The 15,886-nt window shown below is 50.5% G+C and overlaps 1 protein-coding gene across 3 annotated transcripts in view; it reads right to left on the bottom strand.

The window, feature by feature from the left end:
- MPPED1 (metallophosphoesterase domain containing 1) overlaps positions 1-15,886 on the bottom strand; it is an 81,535-nt gene that overhangs the window by 23,845 nt on the left and 41,804 nt on the right. For all 3 annotated transcript variants that reach the window (XM_039463268.2, XM_039463267.2, XM_074391309.1), the window contains one exon: positions 1-226. In XM_039463268.2, the coding sequence (XP_039319202.1) occupies positions 1-226 (226 nt within the window). The remainder of the gene's footprint in view (positions 227-15,886) is intronic.

Below are 15,886 nucleotides of genomic sequence, written 5' to 3'. Positions count from 1 at the left end.
CACGGGGAGCCGTAGATCCGGAAGCCCCGCACGGTGACCTCCGAGTCCTGAAGGTAGATGCAGTTGGTCAGCAGCGACTGCACGTTCTCGTAGTTCTCCGGCTTCAGCTTCGACACAGATGGGAAGTAGTAGAAGTCCTGCTTGATCAGGTCGGCCATGAACTCCTGGTCGAAGGTCAGCTCGTGGTTGCCTGCGATCACAATCTTATACTCGTAGGGCAGGCTGCCTGCAGGGGCGGACACAGACAGACACACAGCACACAGCCATCAGCTTTTCCAGAAGCCACAGCAGGGCTGAGAGGGGGGCCGGCAGAAGGAAGCTGCTGGGATCGCTGACGGGGTTTCCAGCAGGTGCCTCCGTGACATCCCGACGACCTCTCCTGCTGTGTCAGCATTCCGCGGAGTGGTCAGAGGAGGCAGCAGCCTGGACACTGTCCCTACAGTCCTGCCTGCTCAGGCTTCCACCGGCCATCAGCCCCTGAAATCACGGGGCGAAGGCTGGACAGGCTCGTCCCAGGCCCCGCAGCTGCGCCGCGCCTAGCCTCCCGCTGGGACTTCTCTGCCTCATTTCTTCTGTCTGGTCTGGTTCTCTCCTGGAAGAAGACCTCACTCTGCACCCCCAGCCCTAGCTGTCACCAGTCTCATGGTCCCAGGCCCCCACCACCTGGGTATCCTGGACCCTTTTTCCTCCACATTCCAAACGGAATTGCAAGGTCTTTGCAGAGGCCAGTTCCAATGTCTGGAGACCCCACACTCGGGAAAAATTACAGTGCCCACCCCGACTGCTGTGGAAATTCAAAGCCAAAACAAAAATGCCAATGGATGCAGCACACAGAACTACGAGAGCGTTGTTCTCATTTTGCTGTGTGCACACTTTTGGGCAGTTCTTCCAAGGGACACATCTTTTTCTCTCTGGGGTCCAGTTTTACGGATTCCCTAGGCAGGAGCGTGCACTGCCGCCCAGGAGACTGGCCGGGGGCCGGTTTCTCGACAGCTGCCCGGCAGACCCCACCCACCAAGCTGGCTCTATGCAGGCACAAGACCACCGTGGCTCCTTGGTCATAGTAAATGCCACTCCCTGGCCCCCACCCCGTCTGAGAGCCAGCCTGACCCCAGGCTCAGGCCCCTGACTCCCCACTCTCCCCCAGCCTCAGCCGCCAGGCTCTCATGGGCCTGGAGTGTCAAGATGGTACCTGGGAGCCCTGATGTGGATAAAACACGCACTTGGAGGCCCAAGCCTTTCTCCCGGCCCCTCCTGGAGGGGAGAGTGCCCTGGAGAGCGCCCAGATGGGTCAAGCACGTGGTGTGTGAAGGTGCCGGCACAGCGTAGGGACCTCGGAGAGATGGGGGCCCGGACAGGAAAAGGGTGACATTCCATAACCAGTTCACAAAGCAGTAACCATGGCTCACAAAGACGCGTACCTCACGAGGCATCCCCTCTATCCCTGAGGGACCCTGACCTCCCCTAAGTCACTCACAAGGCAAGGTGCCAAGCACGTCTCTGGCCGCCGGCTCCACTGAGCCCCTTCCCCGACGTCCCCTTCACTCCTCCCTGCCCCCACCCCCCGGCCGGGGCCACGGCCAGCAGCATGGGCACCGAGGTCTGTCTCTTGGGATAACACAGCAGCCCAGGAACAGCAGAGCCTTTTCTACCATGACCGAGAACGCTACCTCTCCCGCTGTGTGAGCATTCCATGGGGAAGCGAGTTCCAGAAATGCCTCTGCTCCAGATACGAAGGATTGTTTTTCTTATTGGAGATGGATGCTCACAATATGGGCTGAGACTCGCATGATGTGCCATCACACTCAGCTCCCAGGAAGCTTCTCTTCCCAGCCCTTATGTGAGCTCCAGGGAAGGGCAGAGCGAGGTTCATGGCAGTGCACGTCCCGTAACTACAGCCACTATTATACCCTCATTGCAATGAAACAGAAGAGGCCAGAGCCCCGCTATAAGCGTCTTCTCCACCCTCATCTAGATGAGACTGGCTCTGTCTGTCCGACCACGTGCCCTATGGCCACGGCAAATGGCCAGTTCCCAGCCTGGCCAGGGAGGGTGGGCCAGGGCACTGAGAAAGGGAACGCCAAGGTGAGACAGACGTTTTCTGCAAAACTGGTAGAAACTCACAACCTACTCCTGGCTGACTCACCAGCCACCCCAGACTGCTTTACAGATTTGAGAAAGTGCTGCTCTTTCTTCGGGATTTACCAACTTCGGGGCAGGGGCCACCAGTACATAGCAGGCCACAGCATCTCAGCGCCAGCAGCCTGGATCCCAGACCCACTCTGCCACGAACCAGCTGTACAGCTTAGCTTCTCCGTGCCTCAGTTTCCTCACCTATAAAATGAGAAAGGTAACAGCTACCTTGCAGCACTCTTCTGCTATTATAGAAGATAATAAATGGCAATGTACGAAACTTTTGACGTTCAAAAAAAACCAAAGAGCTTCCCTGGGCCAGAGTTTGCAAACTGGAAGCAGGCAGGCCAGACCCACCCACAGACATATGTGTTTGGCACAACTTTTTTTAAAAACGTGAGTTTGTTGCCAACACTAAAAATGTGAGAGATTGCTAATAACACTTCATTACTTCTGTTTCCTCAAAATACGGAAATAAATACAACTTACTTATTTCTGGCATCCCTTTCCAGTCAGGAAGCACTGAGTGTCCGTGTCCCCTTGAACAGGATGAATGCGTCCAGCTGGCCCCAGTCCCCCCCTGTCCCTATTGTCTCACACCTAGTCTCCTTCATTCATTTGAAAGTACCATCCACCCGTAACAGGCATTCTGCTTTATGTTCCCGGTGACGTGAAGGAACAGCCTGGCCAGGGAGCTTCCAGTCAGGCTGCTGGGATGAGATTCTCCAAGTCTCCTCCACCTCCCTCCGCCCTCCTCTTGCTCACCAGAGCCCACCCTGGCTCAGGGGAGCTAGGAACTCCGCTTGCTGTGCTCCTGGGAGAGTTCTAAGAACACGGAAGCCGGCGTGTTTGCTTCCCCCAGCTCTGTCCCTAGCAGGCCCCAGCAGAAGTCTGGCAAGTGAAGCCGCCCACGGCCCCACAGTGTGACCAGGCACAGAGCGGAGAAGCCCTCTCCAGTGAGGCTCAGGCTGCGGAGAGGAGAGCAGAGGGCTGCGTGGGCCCGAGCAGCTGGCAGTGGGCCGGGAGGACACAGCAGGAAAGATGGCCACGTCCGGACCCCTGGTGGAGAGCCAAGCTCTCCTTTCCCTAGAGCACCCCCAAGGTACTTGGTTCTATTTTCTCCTCTTTGCAGCCGAGTAGAATGAAGCTCAAAGGCTGGGAAAGCCGCCCAGGCCCCACGGCTGCAGAGGGGGACACTGGTCCCGCTGACCCCATACCTCTGGACCGCGCCACAGACTCCTCTAAGGCCAGCAGACCCAGAGCCAGTGTGTGACCCCCTCACTCAGCCCCTCCCCAGACACACTGCAGCAGAGAGGCAGCCAGAGCCCGACGGCTTGGGTTCGGGGTAGCCACCATCACTGCCTTCGGGCTCTGATTCACCGGGTTTCCACTTCACATCGCCCATCCATCCTGCTGCCCAAGCTGGAGGTGCGGAGCCCGCGCCCGTGTATCTGTCATGTCTTTGACTGGGGGTGTTACTTAAGCAAATTAGCAAATTACTCCAACTGTACAGTCTCCTTTATTTCTGCAGCTCCCGACTACTGGGGATTGGGCGGGGCGCGGAAGCTGTCAGCTCTCCCCTCTTGTCATCTTAGCGGGGGATGACTGATGCTTCTTCCCTTTCAGGAAAATGTGGATGGGGCACGAGGCCCAGCTCCTGCACATGAGCCATACCTGCTGGGGTGACAGCCTCAAATACTGTCTGCTCCATGGCTTGGAAGCAGGGGGACATCCACCTATGAACACTGAAACTGTCCCAGCACCATATCCCTCTGAGTCCAAAGTCACAAATCTGCCAATGGGTGTCCACCTGGACTTGGCAATTCGCCAGCTGTGCGTGACCTTCACAGACACGTAGGTGTTACTATCCCCAGGGTCTGAAAAAATCGAGGCCCAGAAAGAGGTTGCCTAAGATCACACACATCCGTAGCAAAATGACTGACAATTACAGAGGACAGTGGACATTTGGTAGACCCTACGGCAGTATCCGGAGGTGCATTCTGCACCATCATGCTACCCTGCCTCTCAATGGATGGATGGATGGATGGATGGATGGATGGATGGATGGATGGATGCATGGACACCGACTACAGTTCCAGCACTGCCTGACCATCACAGAGTAGGGATGAGACGTCTTCCCCCTGCTCCAGGGCTGCTACCTCTGTTGTTAGAGCCTAAGGCTGCATTAGTTTTCCGGTGCTCACATCACCTTTACCAGCCCGAACATAGATAAAATGCCCAGTGACCAGTCACTAGAGGCCTTCTTGCTCAGCTTCTTCACAACCCTCTGTCTAAACAGTGAATAAGGGGGGTGTTTTGGGGACCTCAAGTGATTGATGTGCAGGGGCTTTACGGGGGGAAAATGAGATGAATACAGACTTACACCTAATGCGCTGCACGCAGAGGAAACGCAAGTCATTCTCTGTGCTCTTTCCTGCTGCTCTTCCTCCCTGCAGCAGATATGATGGCTGACACACAGGGGAGCTTCCCACTGCCCTGACAGGAGCGTTCTGAAAAGGCACCAGAAACACCGGAGCCCCAGGAGGGCAGCTGTTCTCCAGGCAGGTGTGAAAAGAGACCAGGCAGCACCCACCTTGGAGACCAGAACATACCATGACCCCATGGACCAGAGATGGGCGCAACATGGAAAAGCCGAAGGAAAAAGCCTCTCTGCAGAGCACCCCCGGGCTGGGCACGGTGGACAGGCGGTGCAGGTGCTGGGGGCTGCGCTGGCCTTGGTGAGGCTCAGCATGGGCACGGATGGGTCCAAACGCCTTTCTCATCCACCTCCCCTCGTCAACCCGATGGAAGCTCAGAATCCACTGAGCCCATCCTGAGTGCCCCTTAGGCTGAGTGCTCGCTTTCTTCCCTGAAGCTGGACCCACTGCAAAGCCCCCAGCCCTGGTCCGCTCTCCATGAGCGCCGATTGAACATGTGACCAATATTCTCATGTTCCAGACCCGGGGGAGGCTCTGCTGGGGACACAATCATGAACAAGGTACCACCAAGAGGTCCGCAGAGCTCCCCATCCACGCCGCTCATTGGAGGGCAAGAAACTGGAGCCCAGAAATGGGGAGAGACACTTGTCCAAGGTCACCCAGCAAGACAACGGAGAGCTAGGACTTGAACCCTGGCCTCCTGCCTCAGAGATGTGCGGACAATGACCAGCCTGAGGAGCGGACACTCTGGGGAACTGGAAGGATATGAGGACATCTGGGGAGAGCGGAGCAGGGGCTTGTGGCACCGGTCAGACCCTGCCACTGGAGACACGCCAGGCGGGTGAGGACGCTGTCCTCCCAGCCTCTGCCACAGCACCGGGTCCTTGATGCCAAAGCCAGTCCTACCTCCCCTTGCTTTTCCGGGCTGGAGAGCGATACTACACGTTGCTATTCTTCATGAAAACACTCAGACCACCGTCCCAAAATGCCTTCTTTTCTCCCAGCCAGATCAAAGATCCTGGCATTTGCTAGCCATGGAAATCTTGGTGAAAAGGCTTTTAAGTCTTCACCAGAAGAGCGCTAGAGGACGGCCCTATTGCTTCCACTTTTCATTTGCCACATACGTGGATCCAAAGAGCCACGCATCCACACGCAGATTCCACAGCGCACCACGCGCAGCCGCTGCACGGGGTGGAGAGGGAGGTACATGGAAGTCTCTGCTGTTTGTGCTTCCGAGATTAATCTCCCTCCAAAAGGTTACAATTCTTTATCGCTAACACTTACTCATCCCATTTAACAGAAAGTGCTGCCTCCAAACTGCATAATCTGTTAAATTCAACAAGATACGAGCAAGCGTCTCCACCATCGACGCCATTCCCGGAGTGCGGTATTGAGCCCGGCGGAGTTTTAGTGTTCTCTAAATGCAGTGACAATCAGGAAAATGCCCACTTATGGCTTCTTCCGCCCATTCCCATCTCGCAGAACACAGCAGAGGGGGATGGAATAAAGAGACAGCATAACGATCTCTGATTGCATTTTTAGTGCGTCTTTGACAGTTCTGTGTTTAAACACTTGCTGATGTCTGGGAGATTCACACGAGCAGACTTCCTGGGATGGCGCACAGTCTAGAAAAGCACTGGGATGGAGCAGGCGGCGAGAGTCAGCCGGGAGCCACCACGGGATCTTGGTGTAGCTCGGTGTATGAACACCGGGAACAGCACTGCACGGCCAAGCACACACGGAGGACCGGGTCTGACCATGCACAGAGAGGGAGTTCTGTGTATAACCTGAACAGGCTGGAGAGCTCTGGAGTCGGGTGCCTGAGCCACCGGACAAGGCTGAGGTCAGGGGAACACAAGGCATGGCTGCACCTGCAGAATCTGAATTCTGCTACCCTGCATGAGCGCCCTGTTCAGGCTCTGCCACCAGCAATGTGCATTCACTGCTTCCAGACACCCCCTCCGGCAGGCGAGGGACACCCTCCCCATGACAGAGATGAGCTACAGGGCAGCAGAGTGGGTAGGGGTGTGGGCTGGGGAGCCTGACTCCCACCCTTACCTCCCACTGGCTCTGTGTCCAGAATGAGAACCCTCACTTCCCTGAGCCTCAGTGTCCCCATTTGTAAAACACGCGTGCTTCATCCTGCAACGATGAAGCTGCTGAAGACGCGTGAAGCCCACGCCGTATCTGTACTTCCGCAGGGATTTGTTTTTAAGCAGGTTTGATAAGACACGCAACACAGAAATGACTGTCACGAAGGAGGCTTACACTCACAGTTCTCTAAAAACTCGAGCCACGCTTCACCATGCCTGGTGGGACAGGGAAGCCCTGGGGTCAGTCCGGAGGGGAAACATGGGCCAGAGCGTGATTTGCGCTTCCTGAAGGAAGGGTTGGGCAAGGTAAGGGGAAGAGACTGAGGACTGCATGGTTTGAATAATTCTGGCATGTTCTGGGGCATAGGAGCTGTCCCTCACTATCTGGGACTAACCCCGGGGTGATGAGGGCAGGTGGATACCGGCCCCATCCACTCCACTGTGGGCTGTGGAGTGGTCAGCTCGAGTAGTTATTCGCTGTATCTAGGAACTGGTTAACCCTGCGAGGGACAATTCCCCCTGGCTCAGCAAGGCCCCCAGTTGTCAAAGCATCTGAATACAGAAAATAAAAGGCAAGGTTAATATAACCTGGATGTTAGCCATTTTCATTGCATTACGGGGCTATTTAGGAGGATTAATGCTGTAATATATGGCACAACCCAGAAATGTGAGCTGCGAAGCTGGTGATGAGAACAGCGACTCCAGAAGGTCAGATCACCTGCCTGGGGCCACACAGCAGCTCACTGGGGCCCTGACCTGCCTACCCAGAGCTCGGTGCTGCAACAACCCAGATAGAACCCACACCCTAGGATGGCAGACCCCCCCCCACCACGCTGCAGACCCCCTGGCCTTATCTGGCCTCCAAGAGTCCAGCACAAGAGTCTGCTGGATCGGAGATTCAGCAATGGTGTCTGTATTTAAAAGGCAAATGTGATTTTTCTTCTGTTCCATCCTAATAGCCAAAATGTTTAACTTTCAAACATTTGTTTTTCCTGGGAAATGTTTTAAAAACAGGAACATTCAGTCCTAATCATCTTCAACTGCTTGTTTCCACTGCCACTGCGGAGCACATATGACTTCAGGCCGAAAGTTTTCTGTGTTTCCCCCCAGCACAAAATTAAGGCTGCCGGTAGCCAGCAGGACTTTGCGGGAAGCTCCTGAGAAGTCGCAGTCCGGAAGGACACACGTGCCCAGAGATGAGCACAAAAGGCCCCTGGTGGTCCCCAGCGTGGGTGGGGGGTGGGGGAAGCATGGATTCGGAACCAGGAGCTTCCTCACAGCCTGCAACTCTGAGCCCAGCTCACCACTCTGAGCCTGCACCCCGCAGGGCGCTTACAGCCTCCTGCCCTCCACACACCCAGAGCCTCTTCCCACCCTTCTTTCTGAGTCAATTCCAATTCAACTCGAACTGTATCTGCCAACCCAAGCGCCACTTCCTCCAAGAGCCCTCTCTCTTCACTCAACCCTAGCAGGATGATGGGTGCCCCCCCAGCAAGCACCCAGGGACCTGCCTCTCATGGCCCCGACCAGCCTGTCACTGAGGGTGGTTTCTCTGCTTCCCCAGCAGCCTGGAAGCCCCTTCAAGATTGCCCGCCTGGTTCAGCACTCTACCCCCAGCACGGGGCTTGGCGACATGTATGCACTCAACACACAGCCACTGAATCCATGAAGTTCCATCATCCCTTAGGACACACGGCAAGGGCAAGGGAGGTCACAGGGTGCACCACAGGTCTCCTAAGTGGTCGGGTACAGGATGTCCCCAGAGGCCAAAGAGATGGTCCACGGTAACCAGCACTGTAGGGATGGGGTCAGCCTGTCAGGTGGCAGCCTCCAAACGGTCCTGGTTTCTGCTCACTCGGTGGACACGGAGAATCCATGACACCAGTGCCCATGCTGCAGAGCTGGCCCCGTGAGGCCGTGGGAGAGCCCTGGCCTGGGAGTCAGCTCTGCTCTGTACTATCTCACCGCGCAACCTGGGGTGGTGAGGCCCTTCCCTGCCTCGTGCCTTAGTTTCCCCATCTGTTCCAGGAGCTTCCACGTGATGACGTGACATCAAGGTCCTGACCTCTGAGCGCCGTTTCAGCTCTCCGAGACCCTCCAGGCAGAAGTGCACGCAGTGCCAGGGCGGGGTGCCCACAGAGGGTGTTGACAGGGTCAGATGGGGAGACCCAAAGGGCACCTGCACAGGATGAGGCGTTCAGAATGCCCTTGTCTGTGTCCACTTGTGGCTGGCGTCCCATGAAACCGGCAATAAAGGAAGGAACAGGGCATGGCCTGCCAAAGACAGAGGTTTGGAAGCTGGAGAGAGACGGATGGGCGAACTGGGCTAGCTGAGCCAAGAAAACTAAATCAAAGTCCTGGGAGCAGGTAAGAGGAGTGCGGAGCCACAAGAGGGCAAGTGAGCTGTGGCTACAGCCCCAGGGGTCTCAGGGACTAGAAGCCCAAGAGCAGCAGTCTGACTTAGAACCTGTATGGGGAGCAGGTGGCACCCGGCCCCTCCCACCTGGTACCCACCCAGCAGCCATGCCCTTTGCCTCTCATCCCCACAGAAGTGGGGAGCACGCCCAAGGGGACACAAAAACTCCAAAGAGCCCCATTTAGGGAACATCGAAGCCAGGCGATGAACCCTGGGGTCCCAGCCCCCAGACCCACTTAGCTCTGAAATCTGGAAGCCAGGCTTGGAAAGGGGAAACTGAGGAGAAAAGCAGGTCCAGGAGGAAAACCCTGCAAAGACATGGCAAGGGTCCCATGAGCACATCCCCCACCCCCACCATACACACACATACACAGCTAATCAACAGCTTTCAGATGTTTAACTTATAGACACAAATGCAGTATCATCAGGCCTCTGAGAAAACCCCACAGTGAAGGCCAGGTGAGGTGGCTCACACCTGTAATCCCAGCACTTTGGGAGGCAAAGGCGAGTGGATCACCTGAGGTCAGGAGTTCAAGACCAGCCTGGCCCACATGGCAATACCCTATCTCTACTAAAAATACAAAAATTTGCTGGGCATGGTGGCGGATGCCTATAATCCCAGCTACTCAAGAGACTGAGGCAAGAGAATCACTTGAACCTGGGAGGCAGAGATTGCAGTCAGCTGAGATTGTGCCACTGCACTCCAGCCTAGACAACAGAGCGACACTCCGTATCAAAGAAAAAAGAAAGAAAAGAAAAACCCTCCACAGTGAAAACAGAGTCAGAGGACAAATCAGAGGAAAGAAGACTGAAGCAGGAAAATGCTTTTTTTAACTATATCATTGACACCCTAGGTGAGATAATAAATATTTCATTCAGGAAATTTTAGCAGGGATGCTTTTACAAAAGAAATAAAAACATAGCAGGATTTTTTTTAGTTTGGCCAACAGTAGGAAAATGAAGTCAAGGAAATCTCCCAGAGACTAAAATTAAAAAGACAATTAAGTAAATAACAGGTGAAAAAAATATTTAAAAATCAGAGAATCAAAATCAGGCTGGGTGTAGTGGCTCCCGTCTGTAAGCCCAACGCTTAGGAGCTGAGGTGGGGGATAGCTTAAGCCCAGGAGTTCAAAGTTGCAGTGAGCTATGACTGCATCACTGCATTCCAGCCTGGGTGACAGAGCAAGACACTGTCTTTAAAAAAAATCGGAAGCCCAACATCTGAGTACGAGAAGTTGTAGAAAGAGAAGTCAGAGAAAGACATGGAAGAAAAATTTGGAAATGAGACAAGTTCCCAAATTGAAGGACAAAATTTTTCCATTAAGAGAGTGCTCAGAAAAGACCCACATTAAGCACATTCTCCAGAAACCCAGTAGGTTCTATATGAAGGATGAGGAATCCCAACAGTTGTGGAATTTTCAATAGTGACACCGAAAAAAAAAAAAAGGAAAAATGCCTTCCAGATTTTAGGGGGAAACCCAGAATTCTAAACCTAGAAAAGCTATTAGTTAAGACAGGACAGAATAAAGACCTTTTCTAACATGCAAGTCTGCCAGATATTTATCTCTTGTGCGCTTTCTCAGAAAGCTACTGGAGGGTGTGCTCCACCAAAATGAGGGAGCAAACCAAGAAAAAAGGAAGCCATTGGATCCCAGAACCAGGGGTCACAAGACAGAAGAAAAGTGCAAGGAGATGATGGCCATCTGAAGACGGTGACTGTGAGCAGGATCGGAGATCAATCAGTCCTAATGGGAGCAGGGCTCGGAGGCTCCAGGAGGTAACAAGAGGGCAGAGGACCTAGCACATCTCATCACACTGCAGGGGGGCGTTTAAAGCTCTGCAGAAGACTTGAGGGTACATGAAAGACTATGATGGGTACATGAAAATATAAGCAAACAAACAAAATAACTACTTTAAAAATGTCATAGAATGAATATTCAACCACAAATTGTGATAGGAACACTAACAGGTGAAAAGATGTGTATGGGAGTGGGGAAGCTAAATCTCAAAATCTTCATTTCTCATTGTAAGAAATCCGAAAGTAATGTCTAAAACTGAAAAATCAAAACATAGCAATCCCAGCTTGTTCCTTCGAGAAACAGAAGCAGCTCTAGAGTTGCACTGGGAGAGGGAACCAGGCCTGGGGAAGGGGCTGCTATCTTGAGCACAAGCCTTGTATCACTCTGTGACTTAGAGTGCACATATATTAGCTGAATGCAAACAAAATGTTGATTAAATAAAAAGAAGCACCTGCAAAGCCAGGAGCTTCTCATCCACTTCCCAACTCAGTCCAGAGCCACCTGACATCTCACTTTCTCTGGCTGTTGCTCAAAACCTACAACCGAAGCAAACTGGGCCACAGTTCCGATTGATGGAAAGACAGAGCAAGTAGAAAATCGAAGCTGGCTGAGGGTCCGAGCGCTGGGATGGCTCTGGTGCCAGGTTCAAAGGCAGGTGATCCAGCTGAGCAGCTCTTCACCTGGACAGGTCGGGCAGCCACTAATGACATCACGGTTGCCACCTGCTGAGAATCTCAGCCACCTCCCTTGTGCCCTATTTCTCACCTTCACAACAGTCCCACAAAACAGGCAGTATTATTCATATTTAGCAGATAGGGAAATCAAGGCTCAAGTTAAGGAACTCCGCAACTGATCCGCGGACAAGTAGGAATTTGAACCCGGCTGCATCTGAAGCTGAAGTCCGTGATTTTCCCCTCCACGACAACCACCAGCACACGTAGTCTCAGGTTTTTTCATTAAATGTTCCTCGAATAAGAAGAAGGGTGTTGCTAGACAGTCGCGTCTTTACGGTATCTCTCCTGTGATGAGGAGCTCTCAATGACTTTATTTTAAGCAACACGACGCTCCGGGCAAGACTTTGTGGCTGCTATAAACAAAGAAGCAATACGGAGAAGCGCTTTGAGGATGAGGATTAAGGACCTTTGAGCACACGCTCCTCCACAAAGTCAACAAAGCACTGGCAAAAGTTGTAAAAATCTGCTTTTTTAAAATTCTGGAAATTAATCAACAATCCGAGGAGCATATACACCAGACAGAGAGCCGAGTTGTGCGGCATTCTGCCCTGCCCTCTTCTCAGCGTCCTCTTCCCAAGCCTGTAGTAGCCTGAAAATCAGCAGTCTCAGAACCCTTGTAGCTGTGACAACTACCAGCCTAGCAGCCACTGGAGGGGGCAAAATAGCTTTGAGACTCCAAAGGAAGCCCCTTTCACTATTTGGCATGTAAAGCCTCATTTGTAGAACTCGTCTTGTTCTCAGAGACGAGGTCTCGCTAAATAGCCCAGGCTGGTCTCAAACTCCTGGCCTCAAGTGATCCTCTCATCTCAGCCTCCCAAAGTGCTAGAGTATTAGGTGTGGGCCACTGCACCCAGCCAGGACTTGACAGAGCTTGCTCGACAAGGAAAGCCCTATCCCCAGAGCATTTGTTAAAAACAATCAGCAGCAGCTGTTGAACATCACAGCTTCCCAAGGAGGCCACACCAGCTAGGGCAAACGAGAGGCTGGCCAAGAAACTTGAAATGATCCTCTGGAGAATGAGGCACGCACAGGGCACCTAGAGGGTCGTGCTCATGTGCAGGGCTGCGCATGTACCCAGGAAAGGGGCCCTCAACGCTCAACTCAGGATGACTTTGAAGCTCTGTACATGCAAGAAGTGAAGGCTTTTGTAAAGTGCTAGAGTGTTGAGGATGTGCCCCAACACAATGGTTGGGAGCTCCTCAGCAAACGATGGCATGTAAGGAAATCTCTGGCCAGGCATTAGCTGACAGCTAAGCTAACCAAGCAGAGACTTTAGTGGCCATACCTGACAGAGAATACTAACACCACAGAGTTTATCCAGGACATTGACTAAACAAATGACATGAAACATTGGTTATGGGTGGGTTTGGAGTGGGGAGTGGAATCTGATTTCCACAGTCAGCAAATTCTATTATTTAAAACATCCCCAGCCTGGGCAACATCATGAAACTCCATTCATACCAAAAACACAAGAATCTAGCTGGGTGTGGTGGTGCTCACCTGTTGTCTCAGCTCCTCGGGAGGCTTAGGCAAAAAAAATCACTTGAACCCAGGAGATGAATATTGCAGTGAGCCGAGATCGCACCACTGCACTCCAACCTGGGTGCAGTGAGACAAAGTGAGACCCTGTCTCCAAAAAAAAATCCATTTTTTTAAAGAAACAGGAATGTATGGTCCTTAGACAAGGAAAGGAGCAGTCAATAGGAATTATCCCTGAGGAAACCCTGATGGTAGACATAACTAAATAATGCCTTGAAATCAGCTATTAGAAATACGTTCAAAGAACTAGAGAGAACTGTCTAAAGAATTCAAGAAAATTATGAGAACGATGTGTTCACAAATAAAGAATATCAATAAGGAGCCATAACTGAAAAAAGAATCCGATTCTGGAGTTGCAAAGTAAAATACCTGAAATGAAATTTTCATTAGAGGGTCTCAACAGCAGTTTCTAGCTGGCAGAAGAAAGAATGAGCAAACCTGAAGATGGATCTATTGAAATCATCCAGTTTGAGGAACAGAAAGGAAAAAGAATGAAGAAAAATGAACAGAGCCTCAGAGACCTGTGGGGCACTATCAGGCACACTAATGTATGTGTAAGAGGAGTTACAGAAGGAAAAGTGAGAGAGGGAAAGAAAGAGTAGTTAAAGAAACAATAGCTGTATTCCCAAATAGCTCACCCCTGTAATCCCAGCATTTTGGGAGGCTGAGGTGAGTGGATCACTTGAGGCCGGGAATTTAAGACCAGCCCGGCCAACATGGCAAAACCTCATCTCTACTAAAAATTCAAAACTTAGCCAGGCGTCATGGTGTGCACCTGCAGTCCCAGCTACTTGGGAGGCTGAGGCACAAGAATTGCATCAACCTGGGAGGTAAAGGTTGCAATGAGCCAAGATTGTGACGCTGCACCCCAGCCTGGGCGACAGAGTGAAACTCTGTCTCAAAACAAAGAGAAAGAAAGAAAAGAAAGAAAGAAAGAAAGAAAGAAAGAAAGAAAGAAAGAAAGAAAGAAAGAAAGAAAGAAAAAGAAAGAGAGAGAGCAGAAGGAAGGAAAGAAGGAAGGAAGGGAGGGAGGGAGGGAGAGAGGGAGGGAGGGAGGGAACAATAGCCAAAACCTCCCCAAATTTGATGAAAAACGTTAATCTGCACATCCAAGAAGTTCAAATAACTCCAAACATGATCAACTCAAAAAGGTCCACACCGAAACACATCATAATCAAACTGTCAAAAAGCAGAAAATCACTCATCGCACACAAATCATCCTCAGTAACAGCTGACTTCTCATCAGAAACAACCATCCCCAGAAGGCAGTGTGATACACAAACGCTGGGAAGAAGGACCGTCAGCCAGCAATTCGACATCCAGCAAAACTATCCTTTAAAAATGGAGACATTAAGTCATTCCCAGATCAACAAAAACGAACCACGTCTGTCACTAGCAGGCACTCTCTACAAAAAATACTAGACTCTCTCAGAAAGGGCAGCAGACAGTAACTCAAATCCATCTGAAGAAATAGCACCAGTAAAGGTAGCTACACAGGTAAATATAAAAGGCAGTACAAATGTGTTTATGTTTGTAACTTTTTTGTTCTCCTATGCAGTTTAAAAGATAATAACATTAAGGAATACAGTCGTGGACTGTTAGTGACAGAGATGCATTCTGAGAAATACATCATTAGGTGATTTTGATATTGTGTACACAAACCTAGATCATACAGCCGACTACATACCAAAGCTATACGGGAGAGCCTGTCACTCGTAGGCTACAAACCTGTATAGCATATTATTGTCTTGAATGCTCCAGGCAATCATAACACAATGGTAAGTATTTGCATATCTAAACACAGAAAAGTAAGTAAAATTACAGTATTATAATCTTACGGGACTACCGTAGTATATACAGTCTGTCGTTGACAGAAACATCATTACACAGCACATGACTGTAGTTATAAAACTGTGTTAATGAGCTTCTAATGCACAAAAACGTAATCTGTATGACAATAATAGCATAAAGGAGGGGAAGCGAATGGAACTCAACATTAGGAACACGGTGTTTGTATATTTATGAAATCAGGTTACTATTAATCCAACCTAGATCGTTATAAGGTAAAAACAAATTAATTATAATCCCCAAGGCAACAACTAACAAAATTTTTAAATATAGTAAAAGAAATGAAATTAAAATAGTGAACTAAAAAATATCTATATAACACAAAAGAAGGCAGTAATAGAAAAAAGAGGGACAAAAAATATATAAGATATATACAGAACAAAGAGCAAAATGGTAGATGTAAATCCTACTTTGTCAGTAGTTATATTAAACATAACATGCTTAAACGCTCCAGTCAAAAGAAGGCAGAGATTAAAAATTGTCATTTTTAAAAACCCAATTATATGTTGTTTATAATGACACACTTTAGATCCAAAGAAACAAGTGGGTTGAAAGTAAAAGAATGAAAAAGATATACAAACAGTATCCAGATGCCCAAAGAGAGCTGTAGTCTCTATACCAACATTAAAAAAAATAGATTTGAAGACAAAAATGGTTACTAGAGAAAAGGAAGAATATTTTATAATGATAAAAAGCCCAGAAACAGATGGCTTCACTGGCGATTTGTATCAAACATTTCAAGAATTAACACCAATCCTTGACAAACTCTTCCAAAAAGCAAAAGAGAAAACACTTTCTCGCTCAGTCTGGGAAGCTTTGATACCAAAACCAGACAAAGCTATCACAAGAAAAGAAAACCACAGACCAATACTTCTGCTGAATATAG

Source organism: Saimiri boliviensis, chromosome 21 (genome assembly GCF_048565385.1).
Source record: "Saimiri boliviensis isolate mSaiBol1 chromosome 21, mSaiBol1.pri, whole genome shotgun sequence".
Lineage (NCBI taxonomy): Eukaryota > Metazoa > Chordata > Mammalia > Primates > Cebidae > Saimiri > Saimiri boliviensis.
The sequence above is the reverse complement of the archived record's forward strand: the minus strand, read 5'-3'. Positions and strand labels throughout refer to the sequence as shown.